Source organism: Gadus morhua, chromosome 13 (genome assembly GCF_902167405.1).
Source record: "Gadus morhua chromosome 13, gadMor3.0, whole genome shotgun sequence".
Lineage (NCBI taxonomy): Eukaryota > Metazoa > Chordata > Actinopteri > Gadiformes > Gadidae > Gadus > Gadus morhua.
This window is the reverse complement of record NC_044060.1, coordinates 7,037,148-7,061,211: the sequence shown is the minus strand read 5'-3', so window position 1 is coordinate 7,061,211 and position 24,064 is coordinate 7,037,148. Positions and strand designations below refer to the sequence as shown.

Sequence of the window (24,064 nt, the reverse complement as noted above, 5' to 3'; positions counted from 1 at the left end):
GCAGATGAATGCCTCGACTCATTATTTCAGCATTGTTAAAGAATATATGTTACACCTTCAGCAGACAAATCCAGCGTTCAGTATAGCTTTTTTCAGAGGTTCTCAATCACATGTTAATGCAAGATAAGTTTTCCTAAGAGCCGACGTTTCAATCCTTTATTATTCACAACAAAAAGACATTCATATCGCCTCAAATACCCATTTCCCAGCTCCCGCAATAAACTCCGCCTTTGTGAACCTAATAGAGTAGACATTCACACTGCAATATTGGCATAAATTAGATTTATTTGGCAGCCTAACCATTAAATTGTCTGTATATATTCCAGGCCCACCCCCGACAACAGATTCGGGCACCAATTTATTTCCCAGCCACTCGACTGATATAATACACTGTACTGCGACTGCAGGCTGGGGCAGGGCCTAGCGAAGCACCCTGCCAATAACATGCTGATAAATCTGTCTGTCTGGCCGTCTGGCTGTCCAGAGCCCCTGCGGCGGAACATTAATCTGTCGGCCATTGATCGGGTGTGAGGGGGAAAGAATCACAGGTTTCATAGGAACACGGAAAAAGGCCTTGTTTTAACCACACAAATAAATGTATATATCAACAGTATAATGTGAAGTACTAACCTGCTGGGGAGTAGTTATCGCCGTGGCTCCTTGAGTTATGTATATCAGCTGTACCACCTGTAGTAATGTAGTCAGAGCAGGGCTTGCATATGAATATATATTGCTAACTCGCGTAGCTTGTTTTGACGTTATTAGCATTCAGTGTCTGTCTAATATACGTTATGGTTTATTCTCCACGCAGCACTGTTGAAGATATCAACAGTGACAAATGTAATTGAACTAGAAATGGCATTTGCAGCAGCTCAGGTACGCAGGACCCCATCCCCCCCCCCCCCTCCCCCTCCCCCCCCCCCCCCCCCCTCCCCTCCCCCCCTCCCCCCCCCCCCCCCCCCCCCCCCCCCCCATCCCTTCGGACCCCCCCCAGCCCTACCCCCCCCCCTCCCCCCCACACACACCATCCTGACCCCCAGCCGGACCCCTGGATGAGCCTTTAGCGTCCTGTCACCAACAGGACGGACGTGCTGCCATGGCATGCGTGGAATCCAAGCCATTGTTGGGTTTCTGGGAGAGGACTGTTTGTTTCTCTGTCTCTCTCACTCTCTCTCTCTCGATAAAAAAAAAACCAGTCAAACCAGTAGCTGTCCAGAAACACTATCGGCCTAGATAGCTGAATTCCTTATTTTAATTTGTTACATCTCCACAGTCGCCCAGGAGTGAGGCTGTGTTGATGTTAGCTATGCCATCCCTGTCAACAGTGCAGGTAGTGCCAATGAATGCTGAATAGTAAACAAGGTAGTAAAATAAACACTTTGGACGCTTTGGTCCAAAGCGGCTTACGGTGGTTTCAGATCCATGTTATTAAGGAGCGAGTCGTGGTATCTTTGCTCCAGATGTCCACCTTGGGGATCGAACCGGCTACCTTCCGGTCAAGCCCATACACTATCCCACACCACGCTAGTTGGTTATTAAGTGAGACCGCCGCAACGTGAACCCTAATCGCCCAAAGCAGTCACGACCTCATCGGGTTCTTGGCGCTCGGGAGACGAAGGGGAGCGATCCGTCAGCGTGGAGAGGAGTGGCGTGTAACGGACAGCTGCTGACCGCCTCCTCCGGAGAGACACGCCGACGTTTGAAGCATGTTCTTGTGAGGCGCTCATGGATGAGGGATCACGCGTACTTCCTGTCCTCCCTGCCGAGGGGGCCGTGGACCGGCACTCGGAGCTGACGCCGCACATCAGCCGCGGTATCCGAGGCGGTATCCGGGGCAGGCCCCGCCCGGGGATGTTTGTGGAACTCTTAATTGTCTTCCGGAATGCATGCATTCCGGAACATCACGGAATGTGTGTGTGTGTGTGTGTGTGTGTGTGTGTGTGTGTGTGTGTGTGTGTGTGTGTGTGTGTGTGTGTGTGTGTGTGTGTTGTGTGTGTGTGTGTGTGTGTGTGTGTGTGTGTGTGTGTGTGTGTGTGTGTGCTTCTTTGCGTGCCTGTGTGTGTGTGTTGTGTTTGATTTACGAAATGTAAGAAAGAGGCATAATTATTATATATAATTACCATTTATTTATTTATACAAATAATTTACTATATATATCTATATAGGTATATATAGATAAATATAAATTGTATGCACTTATATATTATGGACGTTTATATATTTTATATTTATTTCTATGAGTATGATTTATATAAGATGATTATAATTCTCCCACGATGTCTTTCCTAGTTTGTAATGATTCATTTCCCTCAAATCGCTGAGCGAGCAGCACATAAGGACTTGGCAAAGGAGCCTGAGATGTATGAATGTGTGTGTGCGTTTTCTTTCTTTGTGTGTGTTTGTCTTTCTTTGTGTATGTGTTTTTCTTTCTTTGTGTGTGTGTGTGTTTCACTGTGTGCGAGCGTATGTGTGGTCCTGATTAGGCGTTGTGATAATTCCTCGGCCTGCCTGAACACCAGGTGGGGAGAGGTGGAGAGGGGTCGGCCCTCTCCCCTCTCTGCTCTGCTGCCTGTTTCCACTCCCGGTTTGTTCTGTGATTAACCAGACCGCCATTCACTTCCAGCCCAGACACCCCGCCCCCCCCCCCCATCCTCCCCTCCCTCCCTAATCCTCCGCTGTTTGTGTCCTGTGCATTCATGTCCCCTTCCTCCTTGATTCCTTTCCTGCACCCTCATCATAATTCTATAAGTGGTGATTGAAATTGAATAAAAGGTTGTGTCTGGGGTTGAATTGACAGACAGAGAAATAATGACGATTAATAAAAGCAGGAAATCCCTTTAGGGTAAGCTGCTTAAACCCATGTGCCGCGTGTTCAGAAATGTCACTGTGTTCACTCTGGGGTGACTTATTGAATGTCAAGTGCAGGACGGGCTGGTTCACACACAGAAAGTAAAGTAGGGCAAGCCGCCTGGGACAAAAAAGAAGGAGCTTGTGTAAACTGTGCATCGTCATCATCTGCCTATAAATAAAGGATCAATGACAAAACTACAACCTTTTACTATATATATATATATAATGTTAATAATGGCCAGGAGAGTGAAGGCGGAGGATGTGATCTGTCCTAGAGAGAGGGAATGATGTGTAGCGTGGGAACTGCAGGTCAGACTTGAACCTCTAACACGACGACAATGTGCACTGCCTACAAGGTCGGTGCCTCAGCGGGTGGAGCCGGCCAGTCGCCTATTGCCTTCAGGATTTAAACCGTGCCGCATTACGCCGGCAGTGATTCACCGTCGATCAAGGTCTCAGCCGAGGGGAGCCCGACCTCAGGTGCAACTCGGTGGCCATTGCTCTATTTCTGAATTTATCTTTCAATCGTCTAGCCGCTCCCTCTCAGACCAGAGAGGAGAGGAGGACATTCCCAGGGGCCTGTCACCAGCTCCGCCCTCCTCCACCCTCCAGTCAGCCTCAGCCTCTGACACGAACATTAGCGCCGCGATGTACCCCACTCTCCTCTTTTCTTCGCCTCCGACGCGTTTATTCCGGAGTTTCTTCTCCGGCCTGCTTGGGGATGGCTGGCAGGTGGACTCTGAAAGGCAAAGGCGTACGCGCCCCGTTTCATTAACTCCAGCTGCTGACATTTCAGGAGAGGCTGGAGGCAGGGGGAAGCATCTGGAGCAGAGGGTGGAGAAGGCCAGCCTCCTCTCTCATGGTCGGCCAGGGAGCAGGTGGAGGAGGAGGGGGCGAGGAACGGACAGGGAGTGGAGGAAGGGGTGTGTGTGTGTGTGTGTGTGTGTGTGTGTGTGTGTGTGTGTGTGTGTGTGTGTGTGTGTGTGTGTGTGTGTCGTGCGCGTGCGTGTGCAAGATCATTTGGTGTAATAGTTTTGCATTTTCTATTAGTTTTATTTTAGACTTTTTTGCATCATTTTTAAGTGGGTTTGCTAGTTTTTTTTTATGCTTTTGAATTGCTTATTTTGTATACTGTTTGTATATTGTTATACTTTTATACATTTCATTGTAAGTTGTAGTGTTGCGTGATATTGTGGGATTCTCATATTTTGGACAAATTACTGTTCCTTTTTTCTTTTGGAAAAGATTCTTAGTTTTCATTGCGATGATAACATTGCCGTGAGTCAGCTGCATTGGTCTAGAGCCTGCGTCTAAGGCCTGGGTCTAAGGCCTGGGTCTGGGGCCTGGGTCTAGGGCCTGGGTTTAAAGCCTCGGTATAGGACCTGGGTCCAGGGCCTAGTTTTGGTGCCTGGGTCTAAGGCCGGGGTCTAGGGCCTGGGTCCACCCGGGCCTGGGTCTAGTTTCTGGCTTCAAGGCTCTGGAGGGTGAGTGGGGTGGGGTGTAGGTGCTCGAGGTTGGGGGGCGTTTGCCTGTCAGTCGATGCCAGTGAGTCAAGTGTGTATTTCCCGAGTGCCTATTCTCTTCTTTTCCTCTTTTCTCTCCCTCCCTCCCTCTGCTCCCCTTTCTCACCCCTCACCTCCTTCTGCTCCTTCTTCTTTCTATGTTATCTGTTGCCAACCAACTCACTGCCTTCGCACACACACGCCACACTCCAAGCACGCGCACACACGCACGCGCGCGCACACACGCACGCACGCACGCACATGCACGCAGACACACCCCACACATTTCCAGACACACATAGTGTGTGCAGTAAATTGCTCAAACACACACAGGCATGCAAACCTTGTATTTGCTCCCTCAGTCTCTCTCTCTGCCCATGGGGGGATTTTGAAGAGGTGTGTGTGTGTGTGTGTGTGTGTGTGTGTGTGTGTGTGTGTGTGTGTGTGTGTGTGTGTAGGTATGTGAATGTGTTTCGGTTGACGTGTGTGTTCTGCTCACTCGAGCGTTTGCTTTGGAAAGGAGGAAGGAGGATATTTTCTCAGTAGAGGAAACCAAACGGAGTGTGTCTGAGCGTGTGTGCGTGTGTGTGTTTGGCGTGTGCACTTTGTATGCATTGTGTGTTCAGCACCTAGATCTAACTGTTTGCGTTCATGTAAATGTATGTATGGAGTCAAATATGTGGTGTGTGTGTGTGTATGTGTATGTGTGTGTCTGTGTGTGGGCTTGAGCTCAAGTGTTAAACCAGTCCGTCGGTACACACCCACAGGCGTGTCCCTCACCTGCAAGTGAGCTCCTGTGTGTCTCGTATCTGCACGTTTGTACACATGCACCTGTGTGTGTGTGTGTGTGTGTTTGTATGTGGGGTAGTTCAAATGCATGTATTTACACGTACACCCTTTTGTGTGTGTGTGTGTGTGTGTGATGTTTGTGTTTGTGTGTGTGTGTGCGTGGGACTTACATGCATATATTTTATACATGTACGTTTGTGGGCGTGATGAGTGTGCATATTCCCGCATGTGCTGCCATGCGTACCTCCGTAGCCCACGCGTGCCCCTCCTCGCATCTTCAACTCACGCACGCATCCTCAAACTCACCCCTTTAATTCTGCAGCATTGATTAAAGATGCGTCTTGGAGATGAATCCCAACAACCCCATCTCTTTCTTAGTTTTTATATTCCCCCCTCAAAAAATTCCCCACAGGTTCCTCTCCGCTCTCATCGCTATTTCCCGCCACGCAACTAGATCCAGCCGGCGGCGTTCTCGTCACGTAGCCCAACACTTGTTCCTAAGCCGCTTCTCGCTCTCCCCACCTCTCTCTCTCCCCTCCTCTCTCTCCCCTCCTCTCCCCCTCCTCTCTCTCCCCTCCTCTCCCACTCCTCTCTCAACTCCTCTCTCCCTTCTCCTCTCTCTCCCCTCCTCTCGCCCTCCCCTCTCTCTCCCCTCTCTCCTCTCTCTCCTCCTCTCTCTCCCCTCTCCTCTCTCACCTCCACCCCCTCCTCTCCCCTCTCCTCTTTCTCCCCTCTCCTTTCTCTCCCCTCCTCTCTCCTCCTCTCTCTCCCACCTCCTCTCTCACCTCCTCCCCCTCCTCTCCTCCTCTCCTCTCTCCTTCTCTTTGAAGCTGCCTGTGTCTTTCCTCCCCTGCTGATGCTCCACACAGGGGCCTAGGTGCTCCTACCAGGCCCTGAATAGCAACAGGGGAGTGTGGGGGCTGGGGGGGGGGGGGGGGTACAGTGGTACAGCTGCGTCGCTGACGGCTAGGTGCTTGGTTAGCTTGGAGATGCATGTGGTTTGTCTTTGTGGGGTGATTTAGAAAGCGTGACATCCTGTTGTGTTTAGTACTATTGAGTCATTTAGCAGATGCTTTTATCCACAGCGACTTACGGTGAGTACAGAAACATGTCGTTAAGGAGCTGGTACGAGTTAGAAGGCGTCTTGCTCTGCGATGTGCTGCACCGGGTGAGGCTGGGGATCGAACCCGGAACCGGGGTCGGGTGGGAATCCAACACCCACACCACTTGACCATCCTGCCCTGTGTAGTGTGTGTATCTATGTACGCTGCTGACGTGTCTCTTACAAACACAAACACACATACAGTATATACACACACACACACACACACACACACACACACACACACACACACACACACACACACACACACACACACACACACACACACACACACACACACGGACACACACACACGGACACACACATACATACATACATACATACACATATACACATATACACACATTCACACACATTCACACACATTCACACATCACACACTTACCAATTCCACCGTATTGCAGGTTGTCTAATGTGAATGCAATCCAAGCCCAGCGGTTCTCATATGGAGATGTAGTGAGAGAAAAGATAAATTAGTCTGAATCTGAGAGCACCCCCATAGCGCCCCAATGTGCTTGAATGCAGAATTGATCTGTTTACTTCAATGTGGTTGAAAACAGAGGGCTGGTTCACTTCAAGCTGTTCCACTTTACTCAACCAGCCGGGTGAAAACTGCATCGATGTGCGCTTCAGCATTCTTTTCATTTCATTGTTCTCCGTTCTTGGGGAGTTTAGTGTAATTAAAAGCATTTCCTCCGGAGCAATAAACACAGCATGTATATTAAATCATCAAGACATAAGGAAGCCTTCCTATTGTTTTAGTTGTTTTTATCATCCAGCCTTTGGCTCCTCATTCCAGATCAGATTGCAGCGTTCTATCAAGGGCTCGACCTTTCAGTCGAGGTTTGAGGGAATCCGACGAGCTTTCCCTAAATGAGTTTTTCCCTGTTCCGTCGTCTGACCTTTGACCCGGTGTGTGATCGGGGGGGGCAGGCCGCTGCTAGTGAGCCCGCTCGACACGTCGGCTTGAGGGGATACGGGCATGACTTGCATAGCGTACGTGGCTAATAGATTTGTGCAGAATCATTTCCAGCTCTGGCTCCGGATGAAATAATTAAGTTGACATCCTCTCCCTGATGCAATTAACGACGAGTGCTGTCCAATCAGGGAGCCGATAGAGGGCTGATTTCATGGACTCTGTCTGCCTATTACCAGCCCTCTTACGCATCGGAACGCTTTTTAGAAGGAAGTCCACTGTCAGTTATTTGTTGTGGGCTAGCCTTCTGCCAACAAACTGCCTGCCTAATTTGAAAAATATAGAAATGATCAAAATAATTGTTAGCAGCAAACGGAAGTAACATTTCATTTGGATGAAATAATTGGATGCTTTATCTTTAAAACGGTTACATAGATGGCCTAACAATATTTTTCTTCTGGAATAAATTATATTGTGTGCAACAATCTAATTTCTTTATCCTGGTTAAATAAACGTAATCCGAGGGGATTTAAATAATAACGAAATGAGATTTGGCGTACCATTTTATCGAAAGGGTTTCATGATACTGCGAGTTTATTCATCTCCCAGTACGGCTAACCACAGTGAGAACGGATCCTGAAGCCATGCTCTGCCAGCGGGGTGTCAACTCAAATTGTTTTGGGTGCTGCTCCACTGATGGAACACATTGAACATCACACAACATCCTGAGATTTGTTCGGCAGAAGAGAGACACGAGATTTCGTCAATTATCTCCTCCTGGCTCTTTGAAGACGATCCATATCCGTCCCTCCAAACACCTTCACGCCGCGGCCCCTCGTGAATCAGCCATGTGTTAAACCTCACATATCGGTCCCCGGGCGAACCGCACTCGCCCGTGCCAAACTAAAATCATCCAATCACGGCCCTTGGCACGGATCCCGCTGCGATCGATCCCGCGGCGGCGTCCCATACCTCTGAGCGCAGCAGGCAGAGTCAGAGTCTCCCCTCGTTGAGCACGTCGGGGCCAGCGGGCCCGTGGCGCCGTGCTAGGCCGCGAGGGCGTATCGCGTTCACTCATCTCATTTTCCTCAGGTGTCCTTTCAATTAAGGAGCTTTGAGTTCCCTGCTGGTGTAAGGGGGCACTGAGAGGGGACAGGGGGCAAGGATAGGGGCAGGGGCAGGGCTAGGGTCGAGAGGCCGGGGCATGACAAAGGTCCCGTAAAATAAATAAATAAAAATACAATTAAAACGGAGGGTCCCCAGCTGCAGGGGCAGGGGGGCCAAGGGCCCGGGGCGACCTGGCCACTCTCTTTGCATGCCTGCCTCTGCCCAGTTAATATAGTCGATATACCGTAGGCCCTACGTAGTGAATAGAAGCTAACTAACCCGCGACTGCTGTGTATCTTATTACGGCCCTGCTGCTGAGCAAAGGGTATGTCTTGTTGTTGCTGCCCTTCTCGTGTGACCTGCTTGGCTCGTGAAGTTAACGGCGTGTGTAAATACGATGTAAGCCTCCACAAGGCTTTAATGAACGTGAATTTTATTTCTAGACTCTTGTGGTTCTATTCCTCAAAGGTGTGCGTGTGTGCGTAGGTATGAGTGTGCGTAGGTGTGTGTCTCTGTGTGTGTCTCTGTGTGTGTACTCTACCAGACTGTAGTGTTGAGAGGTTAGGCTGGACGTGAGGCATCAGCCCCAGATTTGTATTTTTAGATGGGCTGAATAATGAATAGCTAAGAAGACAGCCAGGACCCCAACCGTCTAACTCCTACCTGACTTCTTCCCTGTGGTGCGCCTGTTCCTTCCGCCTTGGTTCACATGCCCTGCTGCTTTCACCCGAAGGAAGGGGGAGGCTGTCTCAGCTGTTCTGGGTGGGAGGTGGAGGTGGAGGTGGATGTGGAGGACTCCTCACCTCCACCCAACTCCTCCGGTGGCATCTGTATCAGCTGGCATCGGATCAATAATATCTCTGATATACACAGCAACGTCTCAACATAGCTCCCGCCACAATCCATCCCGAAATCAGTTAGTCGCCCGTCCCTGCTGTTCCAGCTGTTTCCACTTCAAACCGGTTCTCAATCAGGACAAAAGCGTCCGCTGCACGTAAATGACGCAAATGACTCACAGACGCAGACTCGTATGTTCCACTGGGCTGAACACTTCTAGCCTCGGTGTGAACCCCTCAACCCGGCAACACACTGACCTATCAGGAGAAAGCACAGGCGCTACATTACGTTAGCTACTGCGCAGGTCGGAGCCTGCCCGCTGCTCACCGCCGACGCTGCCTCTTTACAGTCGTGTGTAATTATAGTCTGAGAGGTGCTCACATCACTCCCATATCCCCAAGTGTTTGGAACCAGCAGTGTTCCACTTTGTTTCCGAGTGGATTTATCGCTGTAATCCAATCAGGTTCCTGTCCGTAGCTAGTTTGTCAATAGGCTAAATAACGACTAAAACAAACCAGGAAGTGTTGAGACATTTACCCCTGAATTTGTTAGTGTGTGTGTGTGTGTGTGTGTGTGTGTGTGTGTGTGTGTGTGTGTGTGTGTGTGTGTGTGTGTGTGTGTGTGTGTGTGTGTGTGTGTGTGTGTGTGTGTGTGTGTGTGTGTCTCAGTCTGTGTGTATTCATTGGATCTATACACAGTATGGACCAAGAAGGCATATGGTGGCATAATTCAATGAAGTTGTACTTTGTTGGATTTGCGATTGACTTTCTATAGGTGCCAAGCAGCTCCTGTAGTGTGTGTCAAGATGTACCTCACAGCCTACAGTCACGTGCACACAACTAACACCGTTTGGTGACTCAGCAGATGAAACAACAGCATGTGTTTTGTTCTGAGGGAATGTCACTCAGGAGCAGGTCGCAACTTGCTCAAAAAGGCCTACAGGTAGATTGAGTGCTGACATTTGGGATTGAACCCACAACCTTCCTCAGTGGAGTAAAACACCCTTACCACTTCGCTGAGTCAGATATACTCCCAGCCAAAAGTGTGCGGGTTTGATTCCCAATGTGCCTGGCTGCTCCACCTGCTCTCGAGCCGGACGCCTGCCCCCTACCTGCGGTGTCGGCACCAGAATCTAAAACATCTTCCAATCCCGTCCGATAAAGCCACATCGGGACGTCAATACACAACAACTCCATCAGCGTCAGCAAATTCTCCCTAAACCTGTGACACCGATATGCTGAATCGTCGAGTGTTTCTCGTAGATTCCCTCCCAAGCACCTCTTTGGTCTACACAGGCAGCTGTCTCTCAGCGCTTTAAAAAATGAGCAGTGTTCTAAATTTAGCGGGGGGGGGGGGGGGGGGGGGGGGTAGTCGCCGGCCTCTTTGTCCACGTTCCCCACGCAGACAAGCCGGCACAACGTTACGCAGGATGACGGGTAAGGAGGACTGCTACTGGGCAAGCAGAGATGCAGAGCGATGATTTAGATGGTGTGTGTTGGAGTTGAGGGACCGTGTGGTTGATGAAGAGGGTGAAACTAGGACTACAGTGCTTTTTAAACGTCCCCCAGTGTACTGTCAGACCCTGTTTTATAATGCTGTGGGCGGCTGCAGAAAGGGCCAGTCGTCATTTGTATCCAAAAGTCCTGTTAAGAGTCAGTGGGACTCCGGGAGGCTGGCTGGCTCAGTTTGTTATAGTGTGTCACTGTGTCCACCGTGTGGGAAATCAGCCTTGAAGGCACCCTAGGTGGACTCTGACCTGTGATGCTACATACATACATGCATACATACATGCATGCATGCATGCATGCATGCATACATACATACATACATGCATGCATGCATGCATGCATGCATACATACATACATACATACATACATACATGCATGCATACATACATACATACATACATACATACATACATACATACATACATACATACATACATACATACATACATACATACATACATACATACATACATACATTCATATTCATATAGACACCATGAAAGAAAAATACCTTATACCTTTTAGTTTTAAGATAGTAATTTTAAGGTAATTTACAACATTGGCGATATTTTTTTCCTCTATCAAAGTTCCCTGCCGTTCTAATCATGTCTAAATCAATACGAAGCCCTCCCAGATCCTCTCTCCTTTCACCCAATCCGCCCCAGCCTCCCTTATTACCCCTTTGTACTACACCTTTTCATCCTGTTTTACTGGTGAATTACTCATGTCCCTGGGATAATGAACCTTGATCCGTCTGTCATCAGGCCCCTCTGAGAGTTAATCACCGAATACGATCAGACACCAGGAAAACATCCTGGGCAGGTGTGTTCTACCCGCCCTGGACGGTGACCAATCATTACTCACTCTTCGGGTTAGACAGTCCAATCAAGTTGGATCTTGTGAAAAAAAAAAGGCCCGTTCGCCTTGAAGGAAGTTTGCTACAATAACTGAGAAGACATTGTTGGCACATGAAAACGTTGGAATAGTTTTCGTTTTTCTTCAAAAAAAACAATGCTAATTGGTGTAATTTCAGTAGAAATTTGACCTTTAGAAGACGGTAGAAAAGCAAAATGTCACATCTGTTCTAGCGAATCACTGCGTCTGTGGCTTTTAACATACGGTAGGTGAGCCGGATAAAAAAAAGGAAAGAAAGAAATCCTGTTTGACCATGATTTCCCCTGGGGATTGCATTGTTTTTCGCTCCCTCTCGTCTCCCTCCGCCCTCACAGACGAGTGTTAAAACCTTCTGTTGGATTTCCCACTCGAGGACTTTCTGCTCAGCTGTGGGGGTCAACCGCAGCCATGCTGGATCTGTCATTAATCAGTGTGGTCCAGATCCAGATCCAAGATGGATGAAGTGGCAGACCAGAAATCACGGGGGGTGATGGGGAAGGCTGATATTTCATGGGCAGAGGCAGTGTAAGGCACCGGATTCACCACCCTAACAAACATGTCCACCCCTCATAGAGCAAAACGCTCTCTTTAAAAGGGACTGAGAAGACGGGCTGGAGTGGCACGTCTTCGCTTTAAAACGGTTGAGTGGGACGTTTTAAAGGGAAATGGAAAAAAGGAGAGCCCCACTTAGTCACAATAGAGCGGGGGCGGCGTTGGGTTCTGTCCACACGGCAAGCTGTGATTTGATGAATCGTCCCGACAGACAAGGAAATAAACACTCACCTTTTTAGGAGCATTAAACAGCAAGACAGCGCTCTGTGCAGTGCCGTCGCCGCGTCAAAATGACGGTTCAAACTGCCGCCTTGTTGTTAGTCAAACTGCCAAATACTAGTTTTTGAGGTTCAAATACTTTTTGGGGGGGGATGAAAAATCGGAATAAGTTCTTCACACTGTCTGCCTCTGAATTATTAAGGGCCAACAATGCAGCGCCAGCCATAACAATGCAAATGAACCGCCGTAAAGAAGAGAGAGATTACACAACTGGATGTTGAAGACGGAGTGTTACACCCTGGCTCAGAGCTATAGCAGAAACTAAATGGGAGCCGCACAAACATCCAATTTATTTTTTACTTTGAAATGATCCACAACCTCTCAATAACGCTGTGTGTTGTGTATGTGAATAGATAAGTATAAATTATTAACGGGTGTGTCTGACTGAGGTAAAGGAGTGTGGCTGTCTGAAACAAGTCTAAAACCCCCAAAAATACAACATTTGTACCAGCGGTTATATTTCTCTAGCGGTTCATAGCTCGTGTTGCTCATGGGCTCCAGTGCAGTAATCAGAATCCCAGTTATCGGTGGACGCGCCTCTCTCCTCAAAACTGTCATGTTCCAACCCCCCCAACGCCTGCCCCTCCCTGCCCCTTGTGTGTGTGTGTGTGTGTGTGTGTGTGTGTGTGTGTGTGTGTGTGTGTGTGTGTGTGTGTGTGTGTGTGTGTGTTTGTGTCAGCAGGGACGTTGATGTGTTTATGAGGCTCGTCTGCGATGGTTTACAGGGTCCGTCGGCCGTCCTGGGGCAGCGGGCGGCGCGATGGGCTCCGCCGCCGCGGCTAAACACCTGTCACATCTGCTTCCCGCCGCCCGCCTGTCACCACTGGTTGGGGCGACTCTGATGGACCTTGTCCTCCCCGGTCAACGTCAAAGTACAGCAGAGAGTCATTGCCCTCTTCCTTCCGCTCTCAGAGCCCCCTGGTTCCTTGAAGGGTCAGACACACACAGACACAGACGCGCACACACACTCAAATACGCATGCACACATACTCTCTCTCACACACACACACACACACACACACACACACACACACACACACACACACACACACACACACACACACACATACTCTCAAACAAACGCACACAGACAGACAGACAGACAGACAGACAGACAGACAGACAGACAGATAAAACACACACACAAAATACACACACCCACACACACCAACATACACACAACCAAAGAACAAACACACACACACAAAGTACAAACACACACACATACACACAAAACCAACACAAAGAACCAACACACAAAACACACACACACACACACACAAACACGCACACACACAAAGAACAAACACACACACACACAAAGAACAAACACACACATATACACGCAAAACAAACACACACACACACACACACACACACACACACACACACACACACACACACACACACACACACACACACACACACACAAAACAAAGCATTAAAAAGTTTTATTTGGCTTGTCAAAGCGGATCAAAGGTATCATCTCTCACAGAGCGAGGTGTGGACTTATTGAGCCGGGTGAAGAGATGTGTTACAAGAATTAACGACAGTGGAAATAGAGAAGAAAACGCTCAGCCCTCTACAACCCGCTGGGACTGATGACAGGTTCAAAAAGTGTGTGAATATAATGACTACCCTGCATGGCACATGTTGAACTGTGATAATAAAGATATTTGGGAAATATCAAATCTCTCGATAGCATCCTGATGACTTATAAGTTCTTCCGAGCCGTAAGAAGCTGTTTACTGTTCCTCGACACTGGTTTTCCTTTTCCTTTTCTTCTCTGGACGATTTTTTGTTGCAAACTTTCCTTCCCCTGGCTGGAGGATCTTAGCAAACACACCAATTACCTTGTTTTTCTCCTGCCTTTTGTGTTATCGCCTCAGACTAGATGAGAGAGCCCTGAGCACTAACCAAGATATTACACACGGGTTTAAGAGGAGGGAAGGAATGCAGCAATGGCTTCCCCAAGCCCGTGAATATGAGAGAAAGAAGCTACACTCACATCAGTGCTGTCTCAGAGCAGGAGCCCGGGTCAAAATTAAGATGGTTGAAACCTTCACATAGGAAATATCAAACAAATGGAAAGATTGAATCACCTGAAATGAGTACATTTCATCTTCTCATCCTATCGTTAGAGATATAATTGTGACGTTCTTCGCGAAACATAAAAAACGCTTCACCCAATTAGCAGGACGAAAGCTTGGGTCTTTGGCTTTCATTCGCTGACCTAAACCCATTGCGACTTGGTTCTTCCTCTCCGTTAAAATGCCCAATAAACCTAATCACCATAATGCCTATTGAACCCTTGCCGCAGAACACTAGCACTAGAAACCCACACGAGGGCCTTCATTCCCCCATCCACTCCTGTTGCTCTAGCCCATAAATTCACATCAACAGATTTCTTTTTTTGTTATCCCTCGTAACCCCTGCAATATTATCATGCACGCCAACCCCTGGCACCATAACAATATATAACGGCGCCGCTTTCGTATGATTGGACGGTTTACCGGCCCCCCGCCTCTCCTCCTCCTATCGCCTCATCAATATCGTCCTTGCGTGAGGGCTGTTACTGTGGAGATCTGCATCGGATGTTTTGCGGGTTGCCGGCTGGTGGGCGGATCACAGCGTGAAGTGGTGCTAGTGGATAATGGCTCCATAACCTGCCCGGGAACATAGGGTGGGGGAAGCGGTCCGTGGGGTGGGCTGAGGAGGATCAGCCAGGGTTATGATAATAATAATGATGATAGTAGTAATAGTGATGACGATGATGAATGGCATTTGCATACTACTTGTCAAGACGCCCTTAGCGCTGTGTGTGTGTGTGTGTGTGTGTGTGTGTGTGTGTGTGTGTGTGTGTGTGTGTGTGTGTGTGTGTGTGTGTGTGTGTGTGTGTGTGTGTGTGTGTGTGTGTGTGTGTTGGCGTGGATGTGAAACGTCATCAGCTCTGGTTTAAACCTTATGTGGTGAATCCGTAATGGATGTGGATGCAAGCCTGTGTGCCCATTCATCTCCAAATGAAACCTGTTTTACGGTGTGCTCCTCGGCTTGCCTTTTAACAAGCATTCAATTGCATTCCCCCTCTGTGTATTAAATATACGCTATCACACAACCGAGCATATCGGTTAAATCAGCCCATACCTCGGTGACTGTGGCACGACATTCCGTAATAGAAAAACAGGATTTGTGTTTTGCATTCAAGGACATAAATGAGAATTAATGAATAACACAGAGATGCAGAGAGGAAGAGGGGGATTGGAAGAGAGTTAAAGGGAGGTAGGCAGAGAGACGGAGGGGGAGGAAGAGAGCACAGAGGGAGAGGGAAGTGAAAAAGTAGGGGTGAGAGAAACGCATCGAGAGTGGAAATTGGCATAGAGTGAGAGGAACAGCTGCCAGATAGCCACATCGCATTTACATAACTAGCTGCCCGCTGGATGTGCATTTGAGTCATTATTTGTATTAATTCTAATTCATACTGTCACATTAGTGGAAGGGAAACCATCACACGTGGACAGATGCTTGTCCATTCCGCTGTTTCGGGAAATCCACTTATTAAACCGTGGGGTAATTATTGTCTCAAACTCCCAGGGGCACTCTTGGCCAGGAGACGCATGCAGGGGCATGTTCCTCAGCTCTCCAAGCCCTCTGGGATAGAGTGCACGTTGCAGATAGTGCACGTGTTCGCTGTGTGTGATGTCATCATATTCACACCGATGCGTGTGTGTTGTCGCCGCCGTTTTGATTGGATTTCAGGGACACGGCGGTCTGATCGGGTTACTTTAACCCCCGTCGTCGTGTGGGTGCTTACTTACGCACAAATTACAAATAGAAACACAAATAAGCACTCGAGGTTGAAAGGTTATGGGTTCAACTCCGTTCTGGGCTGCGTATCGCTGGGTCACGGTGGTGGCGCTTCTATGTGGGAGTGTCAGCACATTGATATCTCGATGATCACGGCTGAATGTACACATCCAAACTGAATGTACGCATTCCAGCTGGGTACACAGAACACAGCTGACTCTTTACATCACGTGCAGATGGATAGACACAACACAGCAGGATCTCGACGTCCCCGCTGGATGTACGCATCACAGCTCGAGTGTTGACATCAGATGTCCAGGGTATCAAACGGATTGATCGACCGGTTAGGGCGGGTAGAGGGGGGGGGGGGGGGGAGAATGTGCGAAGCTGATTCTGCCCTGACTAGTGTACGGTCTGATCAATTCGTAATCCTCTAATCCTCCACCCACACACTCAACTCCTCCCCGACAACGTTCTCCCAAGGATGTTATAGTTTTGCATTTCCATCCGCTATTTATTTGTATTTTGTTTCGTTGTTTTTTTTCTTAAATTTCAGTATACCGTTCATTCGTTTATGACGCGCGTTTGCTAGTTTGGTTTGCGTTATTTTCAGTGTTGGTTTGAGTCTCACCCCCACCCTCCCATCGGAGACGGTTGCATCTAGTAATGGCCCGGTTGCATCTAGTAATGGCCGCCTCTTAGCACTGTGGCCCGTTGGATCGCAATGTTCTCTTTTATGTTCTCCCTAGCGGTGAGCGAGAGGGGAAAGTGCAGGTGGTGGACCAGAACTCCTCTAAGGTCCGAATGCACTTTTTACTTCCCCGTTTTCTTTTGATACCGTCATCTGTTTATTCGTCGTCATATTTCTCTCTAGTGCTGTGGGTCGTTTTGAGTTGATACCTTATTGGAGGACACACACACACACAGACACACACACAGACACACAGACACACACACAGACACACAGACACACACACACACACACACTCACACACAAATACTCCCGCACAAAAATACCTGGGCTTTCTCTTAAATGCCTAACAGCTTCCATTTAAGCTTTAGTACACTGCCATACACTCTCTAGTGTCGGGTTGCGTGTGTCGATGTGTGTGTGTCGGGGTGTGTGTGTGTGCGTGCGTGTAAACTGTGCGCGTGTGTGCAGGTCTGTCTGGGTGAAAGTCTGGGGACTGTGTGTATCCAAGTGAGAAATTAAGTGAACTGAGCAAAAGGCGGCCTTGTTTGAGGGCTGGATGGAAGCTCTTCCACGGCTCTGTGTTAGTCGTGTTCAATTGAGCGCTCATGCTCCTATCCTCCTGATTGTTATTCTGAACAGTCTAGTGGCTTTAGGTAATGGCTATTTCTCACTAATTGGTTCGTTATTGTATAGACTAGAGATGCACCGATTGCAAAATTCTTGGCCGATACCGATTTCCGGTTTTTAAGGAGGTCTGACCTGCCAAAACCGGTTTTTCCGATACCGATTTTCTAAGAAATAATTATAATCATATAATATGTTGATAGGTTTTCAATGTAGTGAGTCCCCGGGACCCACAGGTGGCGAGTTGGGTGGGTCCCTGAGAAATTCAATGGGTCCCGACTCCCCAGTTTAAAAAATGTGTTTCTTTTTTATTATTATTCTATTTCTTAAATGAAATTAATAGTGTTAAACTCAATACATGAAATTGTCATCTGAAAAGCGCAGCCATTTGTATGTGGTGAGCCACTGCTTCAGAAAAGTTCGCTTTTTTTGGGAGGAACATGTAGAAGGTTGAGGCAATTCTTCTGCAGTGGGCTCATCAGGCTCAGTAGAGGGGGAGGCAGAAGTAGGTACAGGCAATGTTGAGGTACTCTCTCTAGGCTGATCAGAGTCAGGGAGGAGTGCAGAGGTAGTGGGGACAGAAAATGCAGCTGCAATAGTTTGCTGACCTGCAATAGGTTTCATCTTTTTCTTTGGTGGTATTTTTGCGTTCTCTCTTCTCTGCCTGTTTCTCGAGAAAAACGGGATCTCGTTGGAAGCGCGATGTATGCGCAGGCGCCGTTTGGGCATAACAATATGTAGGCTGCCGTTCAATGTAGTTTTCATCACCACCACCGGATTATGTTTCATTTATTTCATTACAGCACGTCCCCTAAACGTTACAACATAATCGACACGAATGAGCACAGCATCGAGCAGTGGAAACGTGGGTTTATTTACTATGAAGTTTGTATTTTTAATTGTTGAAATGAAATCAGCGGTGACGAGCTAGTTGTTTTGGTAGCGGCTAAATTAGCATGTCGCGATACTTTGAACAGGGGATCACGTCTGCGCCGAGTAGATGCGCAGAGGGTTGAAACAGTGCTTGTCTGGTCTGCTCACAAGAAGGTTTCTTTGGCCAGTTACTGTGATTAAACACGAGTTGTTTAATGTTCACAATGTATCGTTTTTCATGGGGAAAATTAGATGCGTCCCCGGGACGCATGGATAGTGAGTTTAGTGCGTCCTTTCAGATTTGAATGCGTCAGGGACGCAGGACGCGTACCTAGCAACATGATCCCCCACGGCTTATTTTTGACTTGCAAGCATTACAAACAGCGTGTTTTGGGTCGTCCTGGCACACAGTGAAATAAGTCCAAATCAGCGACATGTTTTTCTTCCCGCGCTCTGGGCGCCTTGAGCTGCTACGCACCGCGCATGCGGGTGAGTTTGATCGGCCGAAAACCGGAAATTACGACAGTGACCGGCAGGTCACCGATTGTGGCCGATTGGATACAAAACCGGCTTTTTTAATCGGCGGCCGGTTGATCGGTGCATCTCTAGTATAGACCTGAATATTTATCCATTCCGCCCCTGGTTGGGGCTCTGTTATGCTGCGATCATCCGCCCCCACTCCTAACGTAATAACTGACCTGAATGCATCTGACCTGCGCTCTCTCCCCGTGGTTGCCTTGACCACCGGGAGATGCTCTCCGGGTAAACAGGCCATCTCGGCCGTTACTCCATGGGGGGGGGGGAAAGTGGCTTTCTTTTTCTTTTTTTACGGGAAGCAGGCTCTCGCATCGGCATCAGTTTCTCGGTAGCTCACCGTCTATCTCCCAACACATCCCCCTTCTCTCCCTCCCGCTTCTCTCTCGCTCTCACTCCCCCCCCCTCCCCCCTCTCTATGGCTCGCTCTGTCCCCGGTTCTCCCCGTGTCTCTCTGTCTCTCTTCGGGGCAGACAGCAGACTAATTGGCCTCCTGTCCTCCAGAGTGTACTAAGAGCTGAGCTCTAATCTCATTAGGCAGTGTGTGAACACTGGCTATTGGGCCCCCCCGTCCCCCCCCCCATCCCCGTCGCCCCCGTCCCCGGGACCGGGTCTGTGTCAGGCTGCCAGGGGCTGTAAAACGGAGGAAGAGACGGCCCTGAGATCCAAGCCCGGCCTGGCTGGACAACTCCCAGAGAAGCTGAGGAGTGTGTGTGTGTGTGTGTGTGTGTGTGTGTGTGTGTGTGTGTGTGTGTGTGTGTGTGTGTGTGTGTGTGTGTGTGTGTGTGTGTGTGTGTGTGTGTGTGTGTGTGTGTGTGGAAGGTTTGAGTGTGTTTGTGTAGAAGGTTTGAGTGTGTTTGTGTAGAAGGTTTGAGTGTGTTTGTGTAGAAGGTTTGAGTGTGTTTGTGTAGAAGGTGTGTGTGTGTGTGTGTGTGTCTGGAAAGTTTGTTTGTGTGTATGTGTCTGGAAGGACATCAAATAAGAATAATTATTGATTTGGTGAAATGACGGGGAAGATGAGAGATAAGATTCTCGGGAACACAAACACATTGGATGCATTTTGTTGCTATGGCTACTAGCTTGGTCATCAGACTTAAACTTTATTTTCACTTGAAAGGAGCTGCAGGGGCTGGATCAAACAGGACGTGTCAGGGCAGGAGGCTGCTGTAACTGGACTGAACAGGCTGGACAGCCCCATTTTGATATTCAGCTATACTTTAAGCCCAGGCAGAGCTCTGCATAGCTAAGTAGTCTAAAACCAAGTCTTCAAAGAGACTTGTTTGCTTAGGAAACGATTGATCATCAGCAAACTTATTTATCTATGACTTTTTAAATGTATATTAAAGGGTGATATTATTCACTACCATAAGTGTTAATTAGCTGATACAGAGTTTATGGTCAGTAACAGCGTGTCCCCCAGTCCTTCTGCTCTGCACTAAACAGAAAACGATGTATTTGAACATTAAAGGCGTCATATTATACCACCAGGTGTGAGTGTGATTAGATGAGCAACGTTTGCTCCAGTCCACTGCGTAGGCTGGTAGACTTGTCTATCCAGCGCACATCTAGGCGGACACGCCCACTTGTGATGATTTTCAAAACGGCTTGTAATGGCTTATAAACCTGGAGGTATAATATTCACCTTTAGTACAAAATATTTCTTGTATCCCATTCCCGCTTCATCCGAGCAGGAGAGAGAACTCCCCAAAGAGGCGGAGCCTCTATGCATTCACAGGTAGGCAGCAGGATGTCAGTGTTGACTGACGGCGGCGGAACAGGTGAAGCTACCGGTCCCAGCGCTCCCGGTCCCGGCTTACGCCATCAAACACAGAAAGCAAATAATAAAAAGGGCTGAGGAAAAGAAAGAAGAAAAGGAAACTGGCAGGAAAAGGAGACAGGAGTCAGGATACGGGGGAAGGGGGGGGGGGGGAGTGGAGTGCTTACTGCAAAACCGACAGGAAGTTAGCCAAAATGACCACGTCGCTTACAGCCCCTTTGAATAACAATATTACATCTCTCACTGCCTCCCTCCCTCTCTCTCCCAGTCTGCCTCTCTCGGTCACACTCTCTTTGTCTCTCTCTCTCTCCTCCGTCTACATCTGTGTATATATATTTGTCTCTCTCTTTCTCTTTTTCTCTCTCTCTCTCTCTCACTCGCTCTTGCTTCATATATAGGGTTTCATTGCTTGTTGTAAACGTGTGTGCGTGTGTGTGTGTGTGTGTGTGTGTGCCTGTGTAGAAATAATCCACTGGTGCTCTGCTGCGTAGTAAATGATTACATCCCCCCATAGCTTACAAACCTTCCCCCCTCCCTCCGTCTCAGTGCCACGTCTCCACCAATCACAGAGCGGGGTACTACCATCGGCCAATCACCGGCTAGATGTAACAAAGGCTCCCTCTTGCATCGGGGTAGCCTGACATTGGGTTTATAGCCATGTAAAGAGAGGTTCAGTAGGGCTGATCTCTCCGGGGCACACCACGGGCCCTAAGAGAGCTGTCAGAGGGGGTTGCTGCTAGATAGTCAGGCCCCCTAGTGGCTCTCGGGGCCCGGATGTATTCGGCCCCTTATGGGGAGCTTGATGGCACAGCAGAGGTGGCTCCCCCTCACATCCAGGCTCAGTTCAATCCTCATTTTCATCATCATCTCCATCTCAATCAACACCTCCAGCATCGGCATGTGCCTCATCATTATCATCATTATCATTATCATCATCCTCAGTCAGTCCCCCATTTACACTTATACACACAGCGATGCATGGGCACATACACACACACACACACACACACACACACACACACACACACACACACACACACACACACACACACACACACACACACACACACACACACACACACATTCAGTCAGGCTCATGTGCACAAAGTCACACACACTCACACATTGCACCAAGGTCAAGCCGTGGCTACACTGCACTAATGCGTTAAAAGTTTTATATTTATTTCCTCTTGATACCAGGTGTACGTTGAGCAGCTTCTTCCAGAGGTTCAGTCTTCAAACATTATTACCACGGCAACGAACAAAAATCGTGTACACAGATAAACCCCTGCCGCGACTTATCTGCATCATTAAGCTAGCGGTGATAACCATGCTACATGGCAAACATGGCTTGCTCGATCTCAAAGCGATAATATAAAGAAAATGATATATCTGGTGGGCTTCACAGACCTCTGGCCTCCTCTCACTGCTTTCCTTTCAAAGTCTTGACTGATAAAAGCAGCTAACATTATGCACAGTAAAAGCAAACGGGGACAGCTGCGATCGCACCTTTTCAGCGCTTTGATTTGAATAGTTGATACATCCTGCTTATACATTTTCTGTGCCAATGCAACTTTAGAGATAATACTTTAAATAATAAACATGTTGTCGTCCTGGTTAATGTAGACGTTAAATATTAATTTACATTTCGTCATTTAGCTGCTAGCAGATGTTTTTTTCCGAATGATTTCCGAGTGAGGCAGAACAATCACATTATACAATTAAAATGAGCTACAAAATGTTTGCATAATGCTGCGCAACCTTTTATCCATAGAATAAAGAAATAGTTCAACTTATTAAAGTTGTTGCAAGGTTAGTACATTAACAGTTATTATATGTTTACAATCAAGGTAGGCCTGGTGACTTTGGATTGCAAAGCTTCACTCTCTGTCGAACGGCAGAAACTTTGACCCCTGCCGTGTCTTCCCCTTACGAATATTTGATCATTTTTCACTTTTTCATTGTTGTGGCTCTTCTCTTTATTCTCTCATATGTATTCATCCGTCACTGCAATTACCATGTGCACAGGTGGAATGGTGAGATGAAATTGTTTATTAGCTGAAGTGCATCCATTGAACACTGTGCAATATCTATGGACACCAAATGACGGCTTACTGACCCTGGACTACACTGTTTGTCGCCTTCGGTGATGATCGGGTAATAGGTGATGAGGAGGGGACTGGGAGCCACAAAATGGCTGCCACTTTATTCAGGGACATTCCGGCAAATTCCGTCATAAACAACCTTGGACACTCCATATGGACTGGAATGATTGTTGAGTACAGAACATCTGGGGGAAGAATTAGGATGCCTATTTAATTCGACAGCTTTTTCTGGGTAAAAGCTGGTTTGTAGAGTGAGGTGATTTGGCCCGCAATAAACAACCATATACTGTAGTACCTGTGTGTGGCTAATTGTTAGGTAATGAGTAATTAAAGTAACACACAGACTAAACCAACGTTAGGGATAGGCTTGGTTTAGGGCTAGGCTTAACTAATGGCTAGACTTAACTCAGGGCTAGCTAGACTTAACTAAGGCGAAGAGCCTTGATTATTTAATGGATTATGTGAATAATGTTTTGTCATTAAACAATAAATCATGACATAATACAATTAAAATGCAGGAAGGCTCATTAAGGTAGACGCACGCACACACACACACACACACACACACACACACACACACACACACACACACACACACACACACACACACACACACACACCATCCACTGCGAAACTATTTCAAACTCTTGAATGCATTTTGCTCTGTATTCCTGAGCTGTGGGAGAACTGTTTCCATGGTAACAGCAAGATTGTCCGATTCAGAGTCTTGTGAAATCTAAACCATTTATATCTAAAAATAAAATAAAAAAAGCCAAGAGATTCATCATTAAGATGTTGGTGTGAGGGTTCCCGGGAAGCACCTCAGGGTCAGTTATATAAAAGATAAAGACCTCTGGACTTCTTGATTGTCCAGTCGCTTGTCTACAGCGATATCTGTTTATTAGAAGTCCAACTCCCATGCTGTTAGTTAGTCAGTAAAGCCTTACCTTTAGTGATGCGTCAGCACTCACTCCTGGCTGACAGAATACTCCTCTGTAAAATATATGCTAGCTGACAGCTTTTTTTCTGTCTGGCTTCAGTTGGCCGGATGTGAGTGTGTTCGCGAGGTCGCTCCGAGCAATGACAGCGCTTCCGTGCGTGAGGATACAGAGCCCAGGCACGCACCCAAACACGATAAAAACCTCCGGGAGAAAGACCTTTTTTAGGATGGTTTTTATTTTTGGGGTCGGTTTATTGAACCATATAAAAAATGGTGACAAAACCATCATTGATTAGTTTAGCTTTTTGGGCTTAGGCTATGTGCAGTCTAGCCTGAGAACATTGTTGAACAGTGT

General features: G+C 47.8%; 1 protein-coding gene across 1 annotated transcript in view; it reads left to right on the top strand.

The window, feature by feature from the left end:
* Positions 1-1,725: 1,725 nt before the first annotated feature.
* The window catches only part of LOC115557103 (membrane-associated guanylate kinase, WW and PDZ domain-containing protein 3), a 92,154-nt gene continuing 69,815 nt past the window's right edge, over positions 1,726-24,064 (top strand). Inside the window, exon 1 of the mRNA XM_030374689.1 lies at positions 1,726-1,813. Within this exon, the coding sequence (XP_030230549.1) occupies positions 1,726-1,813 (88 nt within the window). The remainder of the gene's footprint in view (positions 1,814-24,064) is intronic.